At 36.7% G+C, this 19117-nt stretch overlaps 1 protein-coding gene across 2 annotated transcripts in view; it reads right to left on the bottom strand.

The window, feature by feature from the left end:
- Window positions 1-19117, bottom strand: part of LOC138755486 (peroxidasin homolog) — a 545492-nt gene that overhangs the window by 12214 nt on the left and 514161 nt on the right. For both annotated transcript variants that reach the window (XM_069921525.1, XM_069921526.1), the window contains one exon: window positions 9741-9864. In XM_069921525.1, coding sequence (XP_069777626.1) covers window positions 9741-9864 — 124 coding nt within the window. The remainder of the gene's footprint in view (window positions 1-9740; window positions 9865-19117) is intronic.

Below are 19117 nucleotides of genomic sequence, written 5' to 3'. Positions count from 1 at the left end.
TGAGTCCTGCCCCTCATGCAACCAAGTTTCACAAATGGCCACAATGTTATAATTCTACATGCTAATAAACTCACCTGCCTTTCCTACAAAACTCCCTGCATTGAAATGGATGCACCTGACAATATTTCCACCAAGTACCACCCTCTAACTTACATTACGTGCATTTTTCACATTTTGTACCCTTTTCCACTCCTCCTCTGATACTCTCATTGCCATTCCTGTGGAAATCTAGTTTAAACTACCCAGAGCAGCACTAGCAAATTTTTCTGCAAGGATGTTAGTCCCCCCTCCAGTTCAGATGCAAACAGTCCTGTTAGAACAGGTCCCACATTCCTTGGAAGAAATCCTAATGACCCAGAAACCTGAAGCCCACCCTCATGTACCATGTCTTTACCCACGTGTTAAGCTGCATTATCCTCCTATTTCTAACCTCAGCAGCACGAGTAGCAATCCTGAGATCCCAACCTTTGACACCTGTCCTTCAACTTTGTGCCTAACTCCCTGAACTCTTTACAGGACCTCATCACCCATCCTACCCACATCATTGGTCCCTATATGGACCACTACATTTGACTGCTCACCCTCCCACCTGAGAATGCCATGAACTCAGTCTTTGATATCTCAGATCCTGGCACCTGGGAGGCAACATTCCATCTGGGAATTTTGATCCCTTCCTCAGAACCTCCTGTGTGTCCCCCTAACAATGGAATCCCCTATCACTACAGCTCGCCTCTTCTCTTCCTCCCCCTTTTTAGCCACAGGACCAGACTCCATGCCAGAGTCATGTCCCTGGCAGGTTGTTCCCCTTAACAGTATATAAAATGGTATACTTGTTCTTGAGGTGAATGTCCACTGGGGTACCCTGCACTGATAACCTGTACCCTTTCCCTCTCCTGACTGTCACCCAGCTTCCTGCCTCCTCGGTATGATGGTGTCCCTGTAACTCCTGTCTATCATCCCCTCAGCCTTCTGAATGATCTGGCATTCATCCAACTCCAGCTCCAATTCCTTAACTTGGTTTGTAACAAGATGTAGATGGGTACATTTCTCCTAGATGAAATTGTCAGGGATACTGCTGGTTTCCCTGACTACCCATATTCTTTAAGAGGAGCATTCCCCTGCCCTGGTTGCCTTTCCTACTATCTATGACCAGAGGAAAAAATATAGAAGATAAATAAAAAACCTGCCCCTATCTGTGGTATCCTTTTTGTTCCTCAAATCAGGTGGCTCTTACTTACTTACCATCAACTTATCTCCTACTCACCTTAGAGGTTTTTTTTTAAAACACAGAAGTTGATGGGTGTATGGAATAGGCTGCCAGAGGAGGTGATTGAGGCAGGTACTATTGCAACATTTCAGGAAAAAAATTAACAGATAGATGGATTGGATGGCTTTGGAGGGATATGGACCAAACAGATTTTTTTTTTTCCTTTTACTGCCCTTGTCCTCGACAGTCTTAAATTTGTAATCAAACAATTCACATGTGATTAAAGTGCACATTCCAGATTTTATTCAAGGTTATTTGTATTAGTTTGGTTTGACCATGTGGAGATTACAGCAATTTTAAAACATGTGGTAGTTCCCCCATTTCACGGCATCTGGCTTCACAAGTGTCGATGAGTACTTGGGTATGTTTAATTGCTTTACCGGTGCAGGCATAAGCTAGCTAGGCTGGCTTCTAAGCTTTTAATCAGAAATATTTTTATGACTAAGTAAAAATGCTGCATCCCTGGGGGACAACTAATAGAGACCCAGTTGGGACTCGTGTAGGTGGGACATTCTAGTCAGCATAACCAAGTTAGGCAAAAAGGCCTGTTTCAACGCTGTATGAAGCAGCTATGATACGAAGTAACTTTATTCAAGGAAAATTAAGTATATCAAAAAAATGAGGAAATATGAAAGCATGATGTATTTTTTTTACTGTGAAATTACTTGATAATATAATTCTCAAACTAATAAAATATATGTCAATGTATCTTCCGCAGCATTTTGAGAGTGAAGTAATCAGATCTCAAGATTTGTGTAGCTGGTTAAAGAAACATAATAATTTGATCTACTCCTTCCAATGCAAATACATATTGAACAATTCATGAAATTCTTCTGGTTCATATTATCTGGTAAGGATTTGTTTTAAACCTTAAAAAATATATTCCTATATAGCTTCAGCAGATTCTCTGCAGTAATATAAATTGCTGTATGGGATCTCTGACATTAATCTGAACAAGCAGCTACTTAGATCTCACAAAAGTAAACCAAGAAGCCGAAATTATTGATTGTTAATATCATCTTGCATGAATTTAAATAATAAGAGCACCCACTTTGAGTCATCAGCCCACCAATCTTACTAATCCAATGTTCATTACTATTTATTCTCATACATGCTCAACACCGTCCTGTCCCCCCAACCCCCAGGTTCTACCTCTCAGCTGTGCATAAAGACTGACCAATGAGTCTAACAATCTGGGTGCCTTTGGAATATTGGAGAGAAGCTGAATCAACTGAGGAAATCCAATGTAGTCATGGGGAGAACATGCAAAGCCCACTCACACACACCACTGGAGGCCCAGATCGAACCTAGGTCACTGGAGCTGTGAAATCAGGTCTCTATTAGTTGATTACAAATTTAAGACTGTAGAGGACAAAGGCAAAAAAAAAGTCTTTGTCCCAAACATCATGGAGGGCACTGTATAACTGATGCTCCAGGCCTGATCCCTTCAAGGTATGAGCAAAAAGTAACCAGGCACATGAATAATAAGATTGGGGTTGAAAGGATGAAGGGACAAGTGAAGGAGAACAGGGCCACCAGATAAAAGATTTAAACTGTGTTTTTTTACTTCTGCAGCTGCAAGGTATAAGTTTACCCAAGACAGATGGGAAGACAGGAGAGGAAAGATGAGAATGGATCAGGGGAGGGATTGCTCTGTGAATGCAGAGCTGGAGGAATGGAGAAAGATGGAAGTGAAAGAGAGAGAAATAAGGATAGGGGAAGTGGAGAGGGCTGTGTGGATTTGGCAAACAGAAAACAATCTAATGTGAACGTCATCTGTTTGCGAAGGTTTGGTTTGAGACCAGAAATCTGGCAAATTCCACAGAGGTGTGGTGAAAAGTGTGCTGACTGGCTGCATCATGGTCTGAGTGTAAAGCCCTCCAAAAGGCAATGGACACAGCCCAGGACATTGCAGGCAACACCCACCCCCCTCCAACTATTGAGTACCTCTACAAGAAACACTGCCAGTGGAGGGTAGCAGCAATCATCAAAGACCCTCACCACCCAGCACTTGCTCTGTTCTTGCTGCTGCCATCAAGAAAGAGGTATAGTGCCACAAGATTCACACTACCAGATTTCAGGAACAACTGCTACCCCCTCTACCATCAGACTCCTCAACAACAAACTCATTCAGGGACTCATTTAAGTACTCTTACTTGATTTTCTTTGCAGTTTGCATTCATTATTATTTACATATTCATGCTATTTACAGTTTATTTTTTGCACTACCGATTAGTGGCAATTCTGCTGCGCTCACAGAAGAAAGGAATCTCAGAGTTGCATGTAATGCCATGTATGTACTGTGATGATAAATCTGAAATCTGTTTGTAGAGTGCCCAGAGGGATACAAGCTGTTGTTCCTCCAGTTTGCGGGTGGTCTCTGGCTGACCATGGACAGATATGTCAGCATGGGAATGGAGCAGGGAATTGGAATAAGCTGCCACTGGGAGATCACCGCTATTTCGGCAGACATAGCAAAGATGCTGATCAAAGCTATCTCAAAGTCTGCCTCCAGTCTCTGTGATGTACAGGAGACTAGAATGGGAGCAAGAGTGCAGTAGATTACCCCTACAGATTCACATGTGAAGTGTTGCTTCACTTCAAAGAACTGTTTAGGGCCCTGAATGGTGGTGAGGAGGGATGTGTGGATGCAAGTGCAGCATTTCTTGCTGCCACAGTGGTAGGTGCCAAGGTGATTATTGGTATGAAGGGAGTAGTAGTCAAGGGAGTTATGGAGGGAGGGATCCCTGCAGAAGGTGTTGAGGGGCAGAGAAGGGAGTATGTGTCTGGTGGCAAGATCACTTAGTTGGTGGTGGAAATGGCAGAGAAATAATATGTTGGATGCAGATGCTCATGGGGTAATAAATGAGGTCAAGATTAATCCTGTTTTTATTGTGCATGGCAGTGGAGTGCTCCAGGGCAGATATGTGGTTGATAGTAATGGAGAAGAAGTATGTTTTTTGAAGAAGGAGGATATCTCAGTTGATCTCACATGGAAAACCTTGTGCTGGAAGCAGATGTGATGGAGATAAAGGAATTGTGAGAAAGGAATGGAATCCTTGCAACAGACAGGCTGTGAAGAGGTGTACTTGAGGTAGCTGTGGGAGTTGGTGGGATTGTAGAAAATATCTGTCTCCTGAGTGAAGGTGAGGACCCCTGGTTGCTACCCATGGTTATCCCTTGACTTGGAGAAAGTGAAATGAGTCAAAGGAGGTCATTGAGGTGAGATGGAGACAGAGAGACTGAGAAAGGGGACTATAAATGGACCAATCCAATTCGAGGTCTGGGTGGAACTTGGTGGCAAAGTGCATAAAGTCGACAAGCTCATTATGGGTGCAGGAGGCAGCTCCAAAGCAGTCCTCAATAAAGGGGAGGAAGAGTTTGTGTGGGCTTGCAGCATGAATTGCTCCACATAGTCAATAAAAAGGTAGGCCTAGCTGGGATCGAGGTGGCTACCCCTTGATGGAGAAAATGGGATGAGTCAAAGGAGAACTTAATTAAGGTGAGGACAAGTTCTGCCAGTGATGGTGGAGGGGGACTAGTTGGGTCAGTTGTCGAGGAAGAAATGAAGGGCTTTGGGGCCTTCAGTATGAGGTGTATAGTGATTGGATGTTCATGGTGAACATGAAGCGGTCAAGTTGTGACTTTACAGTTATATCATTTTTTAGTATCAAATGTCATTATTATAAATTCCCAAACTTTTAAGTACTCTTATGGATGGGCAGAAGTGTGTTCGGAGCCATCTTGCAGAGAGTAGAAGAGCTGTGGACTCCGAACAATGAATAAGCAGTCAGAGGCTGACTGGACACATAAGGTTCATTTACAAAACACCATTAGCCAAATTATTTGTTCTAGATTTTCATTTTTCTCAGCTTTGCATTACCTGTATTGTATTTGAAACTCTCTTTTAAAATTCTTTTAAAAAAAAACAAAAAAGGTGAATGTAGCCTAATGGCAGTCTCAGTACTGAGATCAAAACTATTTTTTCCCCTCTGACATATTAATATTTTGCAGGGAATATAAAGATTATTCCACCATATTTCTGAACATTTGATCATTTGGAATCATTCTTGCTTTTATCTGTTTGCTTAACTATTTTTCAGTTACTTTAATGTTCTAATTTCCCTTTTATAGCCCAATTGAGATTTTTGAGGTGGTACAGTAGAAATTGATGAAGGTAGGGCAATAGATGTAGTCTATATGGATTTTAGTAAGGCATTTCACAAGCTCCCTCATGAGAGCCTCATTCAGAAAATCATAAGAAATTAGATACATGGAACCTTGGCTGTGTGGATTAAAAATTGGCTTGCCTGTCAAAACTAGAGAGTAGTAGTGGAAGGAAATTATTCTCTCTGGAGGTCAGTGACTAGTGGAGTTCTGCAAGGATCTGTTCTGGGGCCCTTGCTCTTTGATATTTTTTTATAAATCACCTAGATAAAGAGGTTGAAGATAGATCAGTAAGCTTCAGATGATATGAAGGTAGAATGAGGTGGATAGAGTTGAAGGTTGTTGTAGTTCACAAAAGAATACAGAGAGTTTGCAGAGCTGGGTGGAAAAAAATGGCAGATGGAGTTCAATCCAGACAAATATGAGGTGATGAAATTGGGAAGGTCAAGGCTGAGTGTAGGATTAATGGTCGAATATTTAACAGTGTGGAAGAATACAGGAATCTTGGGGTCCAAATCCATACATCTCTAAAGGGTTGCTACGTAGGTTGATAGGATAGTTAAAAAGCCTTATGAGTTGCTGGGCTTCATTAGTCAGGGGATTGAGTTCAAGAGTTGAGAGGTCATAATGCAACTCTACAAATCTCTGGGGTGACCCACTTAGTTCTGGTCACCTCATTAGAGGAAGGACATGGACGCTATGGAGAAGCCGCAGAAGAGATACACCAGGAAGTTGCCTGAATGGGAAGAAGAATGAGACGTGATTTAATAGTGGTCTACAAGAGTCTGAGAGGCGGCGCCTTTTTCCCAGGGGCAGGTTTGGGGAGGAGCAGCAAACAGCAAAGGACATCGGTACAAAGTGAAGGGAGGAAAGGGGAGCCATCAGGGGTAAGTTGTTTCTTAAACATGGAGAGTTGGAATGGCTTACCAAGGATGGTGGATGCTGAAACATTAGGGGAATTTAAGAGACTCTTGGACAGGCAGATGGATGAAAGAAAAATAGATGGCTATGGGGCAGGGATGGCTTAGTATATTTTTGGTAGGAAGATATAGGTTGGCACAATATTGAAGTCCAAAGGGTCTGTACTGTGCTGTAATATTTTATATCTATCTTCTAAAATGGCACAAAAGATCACAAATGTCACTTGATTGTTGCTCTGAGTAGTTTTAAGTATAATCTTGTTAAAATGCTCAGAAGATGACCAGTTGAAGAATCACTCCATAAATCTAAAAATATTGATTAATAATTCAGCATTATCTCAAAAGACAGCCATATATGGGCAGTGATGCCTTTCAGATCAAACCAAAGCCCATTTGCCCACTCAGGCAAATGAATAGGGTCCAAGGCCAGGTGAAGATAGTAATGAAGAAGTTAGGCAGGCACAAAATTAGCAAATGCATTACATTCTGGGGAAGTGTAACAATGCAAACAAGTCAAAGCAATAGTCCATAAGAATTGGAGAAGTGCAGATGATCAGGGGATTTTGGATAACTGAACACAGTATGGTGCACAAATAAAGTAGTGAAGAAGGCAGAGTAGAATGCAAAAGCAAAGAAGACATTTTAGAAGTTTCAAACAATTGGAAATTGGAGGAAAAAAAATATTCAGTGACCTATTGATGACTGTGAAAAAAGGGTAGTTAAGTAAAATCCTTCATCATATTTGAAAAATAGCTGGATGACTACTGAATCACCATTTTGTGGATCAAGAATTGGAAATAGACATCCATTTGGTAGCTACCAAGGACATAATATGTCAACGCCTCTCTTTTCCATAAAATATCACGTATTATTTTCACTTATGCAGAGTTATCTCCAGAGTCCTGATCAATATTTATCTACCAACCAGCAAATGGCGATTATCATCTTGCTATTTCTGTATCCTTAAAGTGTATTTTGGCTGTTGTGCCCCATAATACAGTGACCACTCTTCAAAGGTAAATAATTAAGAGTGCAGCATGTTGGAACTCTGGAAGATCATGAAAAGCAGTTGTCTGCTCAATTCTTGGCCAATGCAGAAAGAGATTATTTCCAAGCTAAGCAATGGAGCACTTTCATATTATTTACTTACCTCTACTATTCAACAATTTATGGAAGGAGGAGGAAATGTTATGGTTATGCTAAGATGAACACGAAGGGAAATTTAAGTCCTTGTCATACATGAAAAGAGACTTGTATGTAGAAGCTGGTCTACTGTATTGAAGTAACAAACATCATTCAACGCTTCTGAAACACCAACCACTTAAAAATAAACCAAGGCATGGTTTATCAATCTCAGCTGTCTCCATGTTCAGCATGGTTATGCTTGTTGTTTTTTTTCTCACATCAATGGTTTCACAGCTCTTGAATTATCGCTAGTTATTGCAGATTGACTGGAGTACTCACTTCATGATGTTTAATTGACCTAAAGTGCTTCACAGCTAAATATTTCACTGGCAAACCGAGAGTTTCCAGATAACATAAAAATTAATTGGTAAATTTGCAATCGACATGAAAATTGCTAGAGCCATAGGTAGCTAATTTTATTGTTTAAGAATACAGATCAGCTGAAATGTCGAGCAGAGCATTGCAGATGGAATTTAATCCAGGCAAGCATGAAATGATGGAAATTGGGAAGTCAAATTCCAGTTTAGCATGAAGAGTGTTGATTTACAGAGAGAGTTTGCGGTGCAAGTCCATAATCACCTGAAAACTGCATCAGAGGTGAATAGGGTAGTGAAGAAGGCATTTGGTATGCTTGCCTTCATAAACTGAGGCATTGACTGTAAAGACCTGTATCATCATGTTATAGAAAATATTGGTTAATCTACACTTAAGTATTGGGTTCTGGTCACCACACTACTACAGGAAAATGTGCTCAGAACAGAGAGTGCTCAGAAGAGACTCATCAATATGTTGCCTGGAATGTGTAGCTGCAGATTCACTGAGTGATTGGATAGGCTGCATTTATTCTCATTAGTTCCTCTGAGGCTGTGATCTTATGGAAGTTAATAAAATTATGAAATGCATAAATAGGATTGATAACCAGTCCAATTTCCAATCAGGGGAGTCCAGAAAATGAACCAATTTAAGGGGAGGGCAGAATTTGAAGGAGACTGAGGGATCAGATGTGTTTTTTTTTCAACACAGAAGGTGGTGGTCATCTGTACGAGCCTTCAGAAGAGGTAGTGGAGACTGATACTACAGGTACGTCCCGACTTGCAACCTATGCGACTTACATCCATCCGCACATACAACCCAATTTTTAAAAAGAATATACAAAAAATGTAAAACCCTGGGTTTCCAACTAACAAGGTAAGTACACATTTCTGACATACGCCCATTCTGTGATACAATCGGTCATCCAGAATTGAACACGGGGAGTACCTGTTTATTACAATGTTTAAAAGACATTTGTATATATGCTTGAAATGGGAAGGCAGAGAAGGATACGGGCCTCATGCGAGAAAATTGGATTAATATAGTGGGATGTGGATAAAATGCACTAAAACGGCCTGTTTCTGTGTTGCAAGATTCTATGATACAAACAATGCTCTGTCACCGATTTATGCAGAAATACAGTGCAGGCTAACGGTTGTTGCCTAGGGAGAAAAAAAATTCTTCGAAATTAAAACAATTTAGCTGGCTGCTCGGTGCAACCAATCTGGAAGTACCACACAATGTTTAAGCCAACTTTTAATGTCCCTCACAGTGGTGCCATGTGTCCTGCAATTTATCCAAGGGGCCTCCTGCATCATGTTACACAATTTCCCATTTACCTCCCTAAGGAAGTGAAGGCACTGCTCACTATCTGAGCCAAAATATCCCTTGGTGAACAGTATATTCTGTTGTCGGGGTAACGGTAAATAAAATCTTTATTTCTGCAAATTTGTAGCATCCAACTGTTCTTATTTTAAGTTTTATTTGCACACTTTGTTTTAAAGGTCCTTTGCCACCACAAGTTTTTTTTTTCCATTTGGCTGCCAGGATTAATTTGTAGATCCCTTGCATTAGCACCTCTCCATCTAAAACACACTGTATTTTGCCTTTAAATCAACATAAATGCTGCTAAATGACATTCAACTATACTATGAGGATTTTAGATTTGCCTCCTCAGCATAGTACCCAACCTCTAGAGGAAAATGACAATATTTGCTGAATATACAGGTCTATTTTGTTCCCCCATTGGTTTAAACAGACATTTTAAAGTGCTTCTTCAACAAATAATAATATATGACACAGCGATCTCTGCCCATCAATGAATTTCTAACGAGACATTTCAACATGTACTCTGGTAATGTGATAGCGCTTTAGATTTTTATGCATACCTGGTTCCGAAGGGAGATGATTGTCTTTTGCACCTCATCCACAAAACTATTGAAATCTTGAGCAATCTTAAGATTCCTGGGAAAAACTGTCGAGTTTGCATGTTCACCAAAATCTTGAATGTATCTAGCATTCATAAAAAGAGACAATTTTATAAGATCTGATGAACCATTTGAGTCACAAACTGAAGAACCTGAGTATATTATTATGAGAAAATCCTTAAAACACATCCAGTGCATAAAAAAAAAATACAGGGTGACAAAGGAATTAACAGAATTAAATTTCTTCTGAGAAAATTAAAACTCTACGATTTCAGTCACAAAATCATTATGGAAAATCAAGGCCATGCTTCATGTTGAATTTAAGTCCTTTTTTTTCCTTCTAGGTCCTCCCTTCTGTGTCTCATGTTGAAGAGCTTGGAGATGTAGTAATGCCCAGTGACACATACACACTACTGGACATTCCATTTATGTGCTAACCATGTAGGCTACTGCGGGGCTGCAGCATAAATTGTAAAGGAGCCTTAAATTGTGCTGGATGGCGCATGCGCGGTGAGGGGGAAGCATTCGCACCAGCCAATTTCACACTGCAGGCGAGCCGTGACCATACTTTGTCCCAGTGAAATTCATGGAAATTAAGGACTTCCCAGGCCTCGGTCACTCACCTGCTCACTCCCTTCTCACCCCCACCCCTAGGCACCCACTTCAACACCACCCCCCCACCTGACATGTCGTGACGGTGGCACAATGCGGATGAATGGCCAACTTTGTTTCACATAATCCCTTTCTCATCTGGAGCTGCTCTGGGAAATCCATTTTAGTGAGGGATTATGGTTAACGAGGATGTCCATTCATCACACATTGTGCTGCTTTCACAAAGTCCAGAATGTTAGAAATAGAAGTACCTTTAAAGAAATTGCTCGAGACAAAAATTGAGAACAAAGAACATTTATTACAGCAACAATGCAAAGTTGGGTGCTTCCCCTTACCCTGGGAATACACACATACACTGGGGCTCACCCAACTTTTATACAGTAAATTTCAGCATCAGAATACCCTCCCCCTTACATTCTTCTGCCCCCTGGATGGGTTTGGCAGAGGCAATCTTTCCTGCCTACATGCAGTTTCAGTATACTTGGAGGACCAGGGTGTATCCTGTCGGTGTCTTCTTATGCCACTATTCCCATTGTCCTTATTCACATCCTAGCCCTTGTCCCCATTCACACCTTCCCGACTCTCAGGGCTACAGTCCCTTCATCTGCAGGGTTCGTTAATCTTGTCTAGGGTTTACTAGTTAAATATACATACTTGAAAAATCTGTTGTATGGCTTACTAATTATATATGTATAACTTCCTAATACTATCTAAGGTCTTCTAATTATTTATGCAAGCCTTGCTAATTCTATCTGAAGCTTGGCGACCCTTATCTCGTTCAGACTAACTCTACTTCTATTCTCAATTGTCTGTCCTTCTCTCCTTCATTCAGTGAACTTGCTGGTGTAGGAGATTCTTATCTTACTCAGACAGTGTCAGCTTCCTGCCTTCTAATATCCATGTCTCATGTTGTTTGCACTGGCTTCATTCATTTACTTATGTATCAATTTTATTTTCTTCATTTCTTCATGTTCATATTACAATGTCAGTTTTTCTCATCTCTCACAAGAAGGTATGGATCTTTTGATTTTAATCACCTATGTGTTGCAGCACAGAAGCGCTAATGTCACGGGGCTTCCTCTGATTGACCATTTGCCTTTTCACATTGCAGGGAAAGAGTGGTCCAGGAAAATTTCCCAGGGCTGCTGCCCTACCTACAAGGACCGGTTAAAAACTCCCAGGCCGACCTTCTAACATCACAGGTTCACGAGAGGGTTTTGGGAAATTTTCCAGGGAATCTTAATTTTACACTGCGGTATGAAAAGGTTTACTAAAATTACTCCCTTCCCCTCCCCTGTTAAAATTTACACATTTTGTCAAAACATGGCTTATTTATAGCAGCAGTCTCAATGCAAGAGCAATGGCTGTGTTTGATACCCATAATCCTTCACACAGCTGGAATCACTCTGTGTTTTCTTGGCGCTGACACAGGCAGTGTTTCCGACTGCATGGGGGGTTTATGGGTAACAAAGACGACCATTGCTCCTGCATTGAGGCGCCTCTGTTAAGGTTAGTGATTTTATCCAATTATTAACACAGACTATTACTGTGGTATTTCATAGCTGCTCCACAAAGATGAAAATTAAAATGTTTAAGTTCATAATTCATAGTACTGCCATAAATGGTAGGGCCCCTTTAAAATGTGGGGCCTGTAGAATATGTTACTTTCACTACTCTGTCAATCCGGCCCTGGTGCTAATCCCTTCATAATTCTATCATGCCAGTTAAGGTCCCACAGGGTCATATAGATTAGAGAATAGAAATGCCATTCATTCCCTCAAATGTGCTTCATAATTTAATAAAATTAGCACTAATGTAATTAGTGCAATTTCAATTCTGCCTGTCTATTTCGAGCAAACTTTCACCCTTGTTTTTCAAGATTCAATCTACTTCTTCCTGAAAATATATTCAAAGACGATCAAAAAAAAACTTCCTCCTTCCAGGTTCCAGTCTCAAACCTATCCTGAAGTGCCTCAATCTTATGCAATTCATCAGAATGACCTGGATCACGCAGGGTATCGAGTAAATTTCTTACCTTTCTCACATTCCAACATTTGGATATCATTCCTCCCACTTCTGTGACCACCCCCCCCCCACACACACACAAGCTCATTCACCCTAACCACTAATTGGATAAGAACCAAACCAAACATCTATCAATCTCCAGCCTACCTGATTAAAGATTGCACCCTCCCAACTATTAAATCCAAACCACTGACTGCCTATTTCTCTCTACTGGTAGCCAACATTTACTTTGCCCTCTTGATCAACAATTAGCCCTAACCAATTGCTTTTTTTTCTTATTGTGTCATCTATTCTTCCCCTCCCAAAAAACATAACTGCACCCTGCCCAGATTGATTTCCTTTAGAATTACTCCAATGACCAAGTGCTCAGAGGAACGGTCTCTGATTGTGCAAGATCTTTTGCAGATTGCGTGACATCTTGCACGTTGTGCTGCTTTTACCGGCAGTGAATTTGCAAACAGAACACTGCATCTGCAATGTTCAATGTACCTTCACTCCCACCACACAATTTCTCAGCACTTATTCCTTTTTTTTTCCATTTGTTTTTCTTGCTCACCATCTTCACCTCTGTAAGAAGCAGCAACATTCTGTGTTATCATAATGACAAATTCAATGACTATTTTATGTGTGTGGATTTTGACAGTGATGGTCAACACAACGTGCACTCAAGTTGAACAGTTTTATTTGCAAAAGGTGATTTTAACTATGATTTTACAGCAGTCCATCTCTCCACAAAAGACAATATGAGAAATCAGTCAAAATATTAGCACAGATTATGGAACAAATCTTCAGAACCTCTTGAAAAACATCTGAATGTTATTGAACTTGCATTTTGTAATGAACCCTTATTTAACAGGGATACAGAACCAGTAATCTAGTGGGAAAAAAAATGGCCCCAGGATGCTCAACAGGTCAGATGGCATCAGTGCAGAAGGAATCAGTGTTACTATTTTAATTTTAAATCAGTTCCATAGTGTTTTTTTTAAATGTATAACAAGCCGATGATGAACTCTATCATGCCATTTAATATCCTGATGAAAGATCACTGACCTGAAATAATGCTGTGCTGCATTGCAGTGAATTACTGCTGATTCTATGAACATTTCAACTGAGACAAAAATCTATTTCAGTTGGGGCAGTGCAAAATACACTTTATATTATTACTTCCTCAAGCTTGTCCTAGAGACGTTATATGATATACTTTATATGTTATACACTTTATATTATTACTTCCTCAAACTTGTCCTAGCGACGTTATATGATATACTTTATACACTTTATATTATTACTTCCTCAAGCTTGTCCTAGCGACGTTATATGATATACTTTATATGTTATACACTTTATATTATTACTTCCTCAAACTTGTCCTAGCGACGTTATATGATATACTTTATACACTTTATATTATTACTTCCTCAAACTTGTCCTAGCGACGTTATATGATATACTTTATACACTTTATATTATTACTTCCTCAAGCTTGTCCTAGCGACGTTATATGATATACTTTATATGTTATACACTTTATATTATTACTTCCTCAAACTTGTCCTAGAGACGTTATATGATATACTTTATACACTTTATATTATTACTTCCTCAAGCTTGTCCTAGCGACGTTATATGATATACTTTATATGTTATACACTTTATATTATTACTTCCTCAAACTTGTCCTAGCGACGTTATATGATATACTTTATACACTTTATATTATTACTTCCTCAAGCTCGTCCTAGCGACGTTATATGATATACTTTATATGTTATACACTTTATATTATTACTTCCTCAAACTTGTCCTAGCGACGTTATATGATATACTTTATATGTTATACACTTTATATTATTACTTCCTCAAGCTTGTCCTAGAGACGTTATATGATATACTTTATACACTTTATATTATTACTTCCTCAAGTTTGTCCTAGCAATGTTATATTATATACTTTATAAATTATTTACATTATACACTTTATATTATTACTTCCTCAAGCTTGTCCTAGCTACGTTATATGATATACTTTATATGTTATACACTTTATATTATTACTTCCTCAAGCTTGTCCTACCGACGTTATACGATATACTTTATATGTTATACACTTTATATTATTACTTCCTCAAGCTTGTCCTAGTGACGTTATATGATATACTTTATACACTTTATATTATTACTTCCTCAAGCTCATCCTAGCGACGTTATATGATATACTTTATATGTTATACACTTTATATTATTACTTCCTCAAACTTGTCCTAGTGACGTTATATGATATACTTTATACACTTTATATTATTACTTCCTCAAGCTTGTCCTAGAGACGTTATATGATATACTTTATACACTTTATATTATTACTTCCTCAAGTTTGTCCTAGCGATGTTATATTATATACTTTATACATTATTTACATTATACACTTTATATTATTACTTCCTCAAGCTTGTCCTAGCGACGTTATATGATATACTTTATATGTTATACACTTTATATTATTACTTCCTCAAGCTTGTCCTACCGACATTATATGATATACTTTATACACTTTATATTATTACTTCCTCAAGCTTGTCCTAGAGACGTTATATGATATACTTTATACACTTTATATTATTACTTCCTCAAGTTTGTCCTAGCGATGTTATATTATATACTTTATAAATTATTTACATTATACACTTTATATTATTACTTCCTAAAGCTTGTCCTAGCTACGTTATATGATATACTTTATATGTTATACACTTTATATTATTACTTCCACAAGCTTGTCCTACCGACGTTATATGATATACTTTATATGTTATACACTTTATATTATTACTTCCTCAATCTTGTCCTAGTGACGTTATATGATATACTTTATACACTTTATATTATTACTTCCTCAAGCTCATCCTAGCGACGTTATATGATATACTTTATATGTTATACACTTTATATTATTACTTCCTCAAACTTGTCCTAGTGACGTTATATGATATACTTTATACACTTTATATTATTACTTCCTCAAGCTTGTCCTAGAGACGTTATATGATATACTTTATAAACTTTATATTATTATTTCCTCAAGTTTGTCCTAGCGATGTTATATTATATACTTTATACATTATTTACATTATACACTTTATATTATCACTTCCTCAAGCTTGTCCTAGCGACGTTATATGATATACTTTATATGTTATACAATTTATATTATTACTTCCTCAAGCTTGTCCTACTGACATTATATGATATACTTTATACACTTTATATTATTACTTCCTCAAGCTTGTCCTAGAGACGTTATATGATATACTTTATACACTTTATATTATTACTTCCTCAAGTTTGTCCTAGCGATGTTATATTATATACTTTATACATTATTTACATTATACACTTTATATTATTACTTCCTCAAGCTTGTCCTAGCGACGATATATGATATACTTTATATGTTATACACTTTATATTATTACTTCCTCAAGCTTGTCCTACCGACATTATATGATATACTTTATACACTTTATATTATTACTTCCTCAAGCTTGTCCTAGAGACGTTATATGATATACTTTATACACTTTATATTATTACTTCCTCAAGTTTGTCCTAGCGATGTTATATTATATACTTTATACATTATTTACATTATACACTTTATATTATTACTTCCTCAAGCTTGTCCTAGCGACGTTATATGAGATACTTTATATGTTATACACTTTATATTATTATTTCCTCAAGCTTGTCCTAGTGACGTTATATGATATACTTTATATGTTATACCCTTCATATTATTACTTCCTCAAGCTTGTCCTAGTGACGTTATATGATATACTTTATACACTTTATATTATTACTTCCTCAAGTTTGTCCTAGCGACGTTATATGATATACTTTATATGTTATACACTTTATATTCTTACTTCCTCAAGCTTGTCCTAGTGACGTTATATGATATACTTTATATGTTATACACTTTATATTATTACTTCCTCAAGCTTGTCCTAGTGACGTTATATGATATACTTTATACACTTTATATTATTACTTCCTCAAGCTTGTCCTAGCGACGTTATATGATATACTTTATATGTTATACACTTTATATTATTACTTCCTCAAGCTTGTCCTAGCGACGTTATATGATATACTTTATATGTTATACACTTTATATTATTACTTCCTCAAGCTTGTCCTAGCGACGTTGTATGATATACTTTATGTTATACACTTTATATTATTACTTCCTCAAGCTTGTCCTAGTGACGTTATATGATATACTTTATATGTTACACACTTTATATTATTACTTCCTCAAGCTTGTCCTAGTGACGTTATATGATATACTTTATACACTTTATATTATTACTTCCTCAAGCTCGTCCTAGCGACGTTATATGATATACTTTATATGTTATACACTTTATATTATTACTTCCTCAAGTTTGTCCTAGCGACGTTATATGATATACTTTATATGTTATACACTTTATATTATTACTTCCTCAAGCTTGTCCTAGAGATGTTATATGATGTACTTTATACACTTTATATTATTACATCCTCAAGTTTGTCCTAGCGATGTTATATTATATACTTTATACATTATTTACATTATACACTTTATATTATTACTTCCTCAAACTTGTCCTAGCGACGTTATATGATATACTTTATATGTTATACACTTTATATTATTACTTCCTCAATCTTGTCCTACCGACATTATATGATATACTTTATACACTTTATATTATTACTTCCTCAAGCTTGTCCTAGAGACGTTATATGATATACTTTATACACTTTATATTATTACTTCCTCAAGTTTGTCCTAGCGATGTTATATTATATACTTTATACATTATTTACATTATACACTTAATATTATTACTTCCTCAAGCTTGTCCTAGCGACGTTATATGATATACTTTATATGTTATACACTTTATATTATTACTTCCTCAAGCTTGTCCTAGAGACGTTATATGATATACTTTATACACTTTATATTATTACATCCTCAAGTTTGTCCTAGCGATGTTATATTATATACTTTATACATTATTTACATTATACACTTTATATTATTACTTCCTCAAGTTTGTCCTAGCGACGTTATATGATATACTTTATATGTTATACACTTTATATTATTACTTCCTCAAGCTTGTCCTAGTGACGTTATATGATATACTTTATATGTTATACACTTTATATTATTACTTCCTCAAGCTTGTCCTAGAGACGTTATATGATATACTTTACACACTTTATATTATTACTTCCTCAAGTTTGTCCTAGCGATGTTATATTATATACTTTATACATTGTTTACATTATACACTATATATTATTACTTCCTCAAACTTGTCCTAGCGATGTTATATGATATACTTTATGTTATACACTTTATATTATTACTTCCTCAAGCTTGTCCTAGTGACGTTATATGATATACTTTATATGTTATACACTTTATATTATTACTTCCTCAAACTTGTCCTAAAGATGTTATATGATATACTTTATACACTTTATATTATTATTTCCTCAAGTTTGTCCTAGCGATGTTAGATTATATACTTTATACATTATTTACATTATACACTTTATATTATTACTTCCTCAAGCTTGTCCTTGCGACGTTATATGATATACTTTATATGTTATACACTTTATATTATTACTTCCTCAAGCTTGTCCTACCGACATTATATGATATACTTTATACACTTTATATTATTACTTCCTCAAGCTTGTCCTAGAGACGTTATATGATATACTTTATACACTTTATATTATTACTTCCTCAAGTTTGTCCTAGCGATATTATATTATATACTTTATACATTATTTACATTATACACTTTATATTATTACTTCCTCAAGCTTGTCCTAACGACGTTATATGATATACTTTATATGTTATACACTTTATATTATTATTTCCTCAAGCTTGTCCTAGTGACGTTATATGATAAACTTTATATGTTATACCCTTCATATTATTACTTCCTCAAGCTTGTCCTAGTGACTTTATATGATATACTTTATACACTTTATATTATTACTTCCTCAAGTTTGACTTAGCGACGTTATATGATATACGTTATGTTATACACTTTATATTATTACTTCCTCTAGCTTGTCCTAGTGACGTTATATGATATACTTTATATGTTATACACTTTATATTATTACTTCCTCAAGCTTGTCCTAGTGACGTTATATGATATACTTTATACACTTTATATTATTACTTCCTCAAGCTTGTCCTAGCGACGTTATATGATATACTTTATGTTATACACTTTATATTATTACTTCCTCAAGCTTGTCCTAGCGACGTTGTATGATATACTTTATATGTTATACACTTTATATTATTACTTCCTCAAGCTTGTCCTAACGACGTTATATGATATACTTTATGTTATACACTTTATATTATTACTTCCTCAAGCTTGTCCAAGTGACGTTATATGATATACTTTATATGTTATACACTTTATATTATTACTTCCTCAAGCTTGTCCTAGTGACGGTATATGATATACTTTATACACTTTATATTATTACTTCCTCAAGCTCGTCCTAGCGACGTTATATGATATACTTTATATGTTATACACTTTATATTATTACTTCCTCAAGCTTGTCCTAGAGACGTTATATGATATACTTTATACACTTTATAT

The sequence above is a fragment of the Narcine bancroftii genome, chromosome 2 (assembly GCF_036971445.1).
Source record: "Narcine bancroftii isolate sNarBan1 chromosome 2, sNarBan1.hap1, whole genome shotgun sequence".
Lineage (NCBI taxonomy): Eukaryota > Metazoa > Chordata > Chondrichthyes > Torpediniformes > Narcinidae > Narcine > Narcine bancroftii.
Note: the sequence above shows the minus strand (reverse complement) of the source record. Positions and strands in the feature narration are given on the sequence as shown.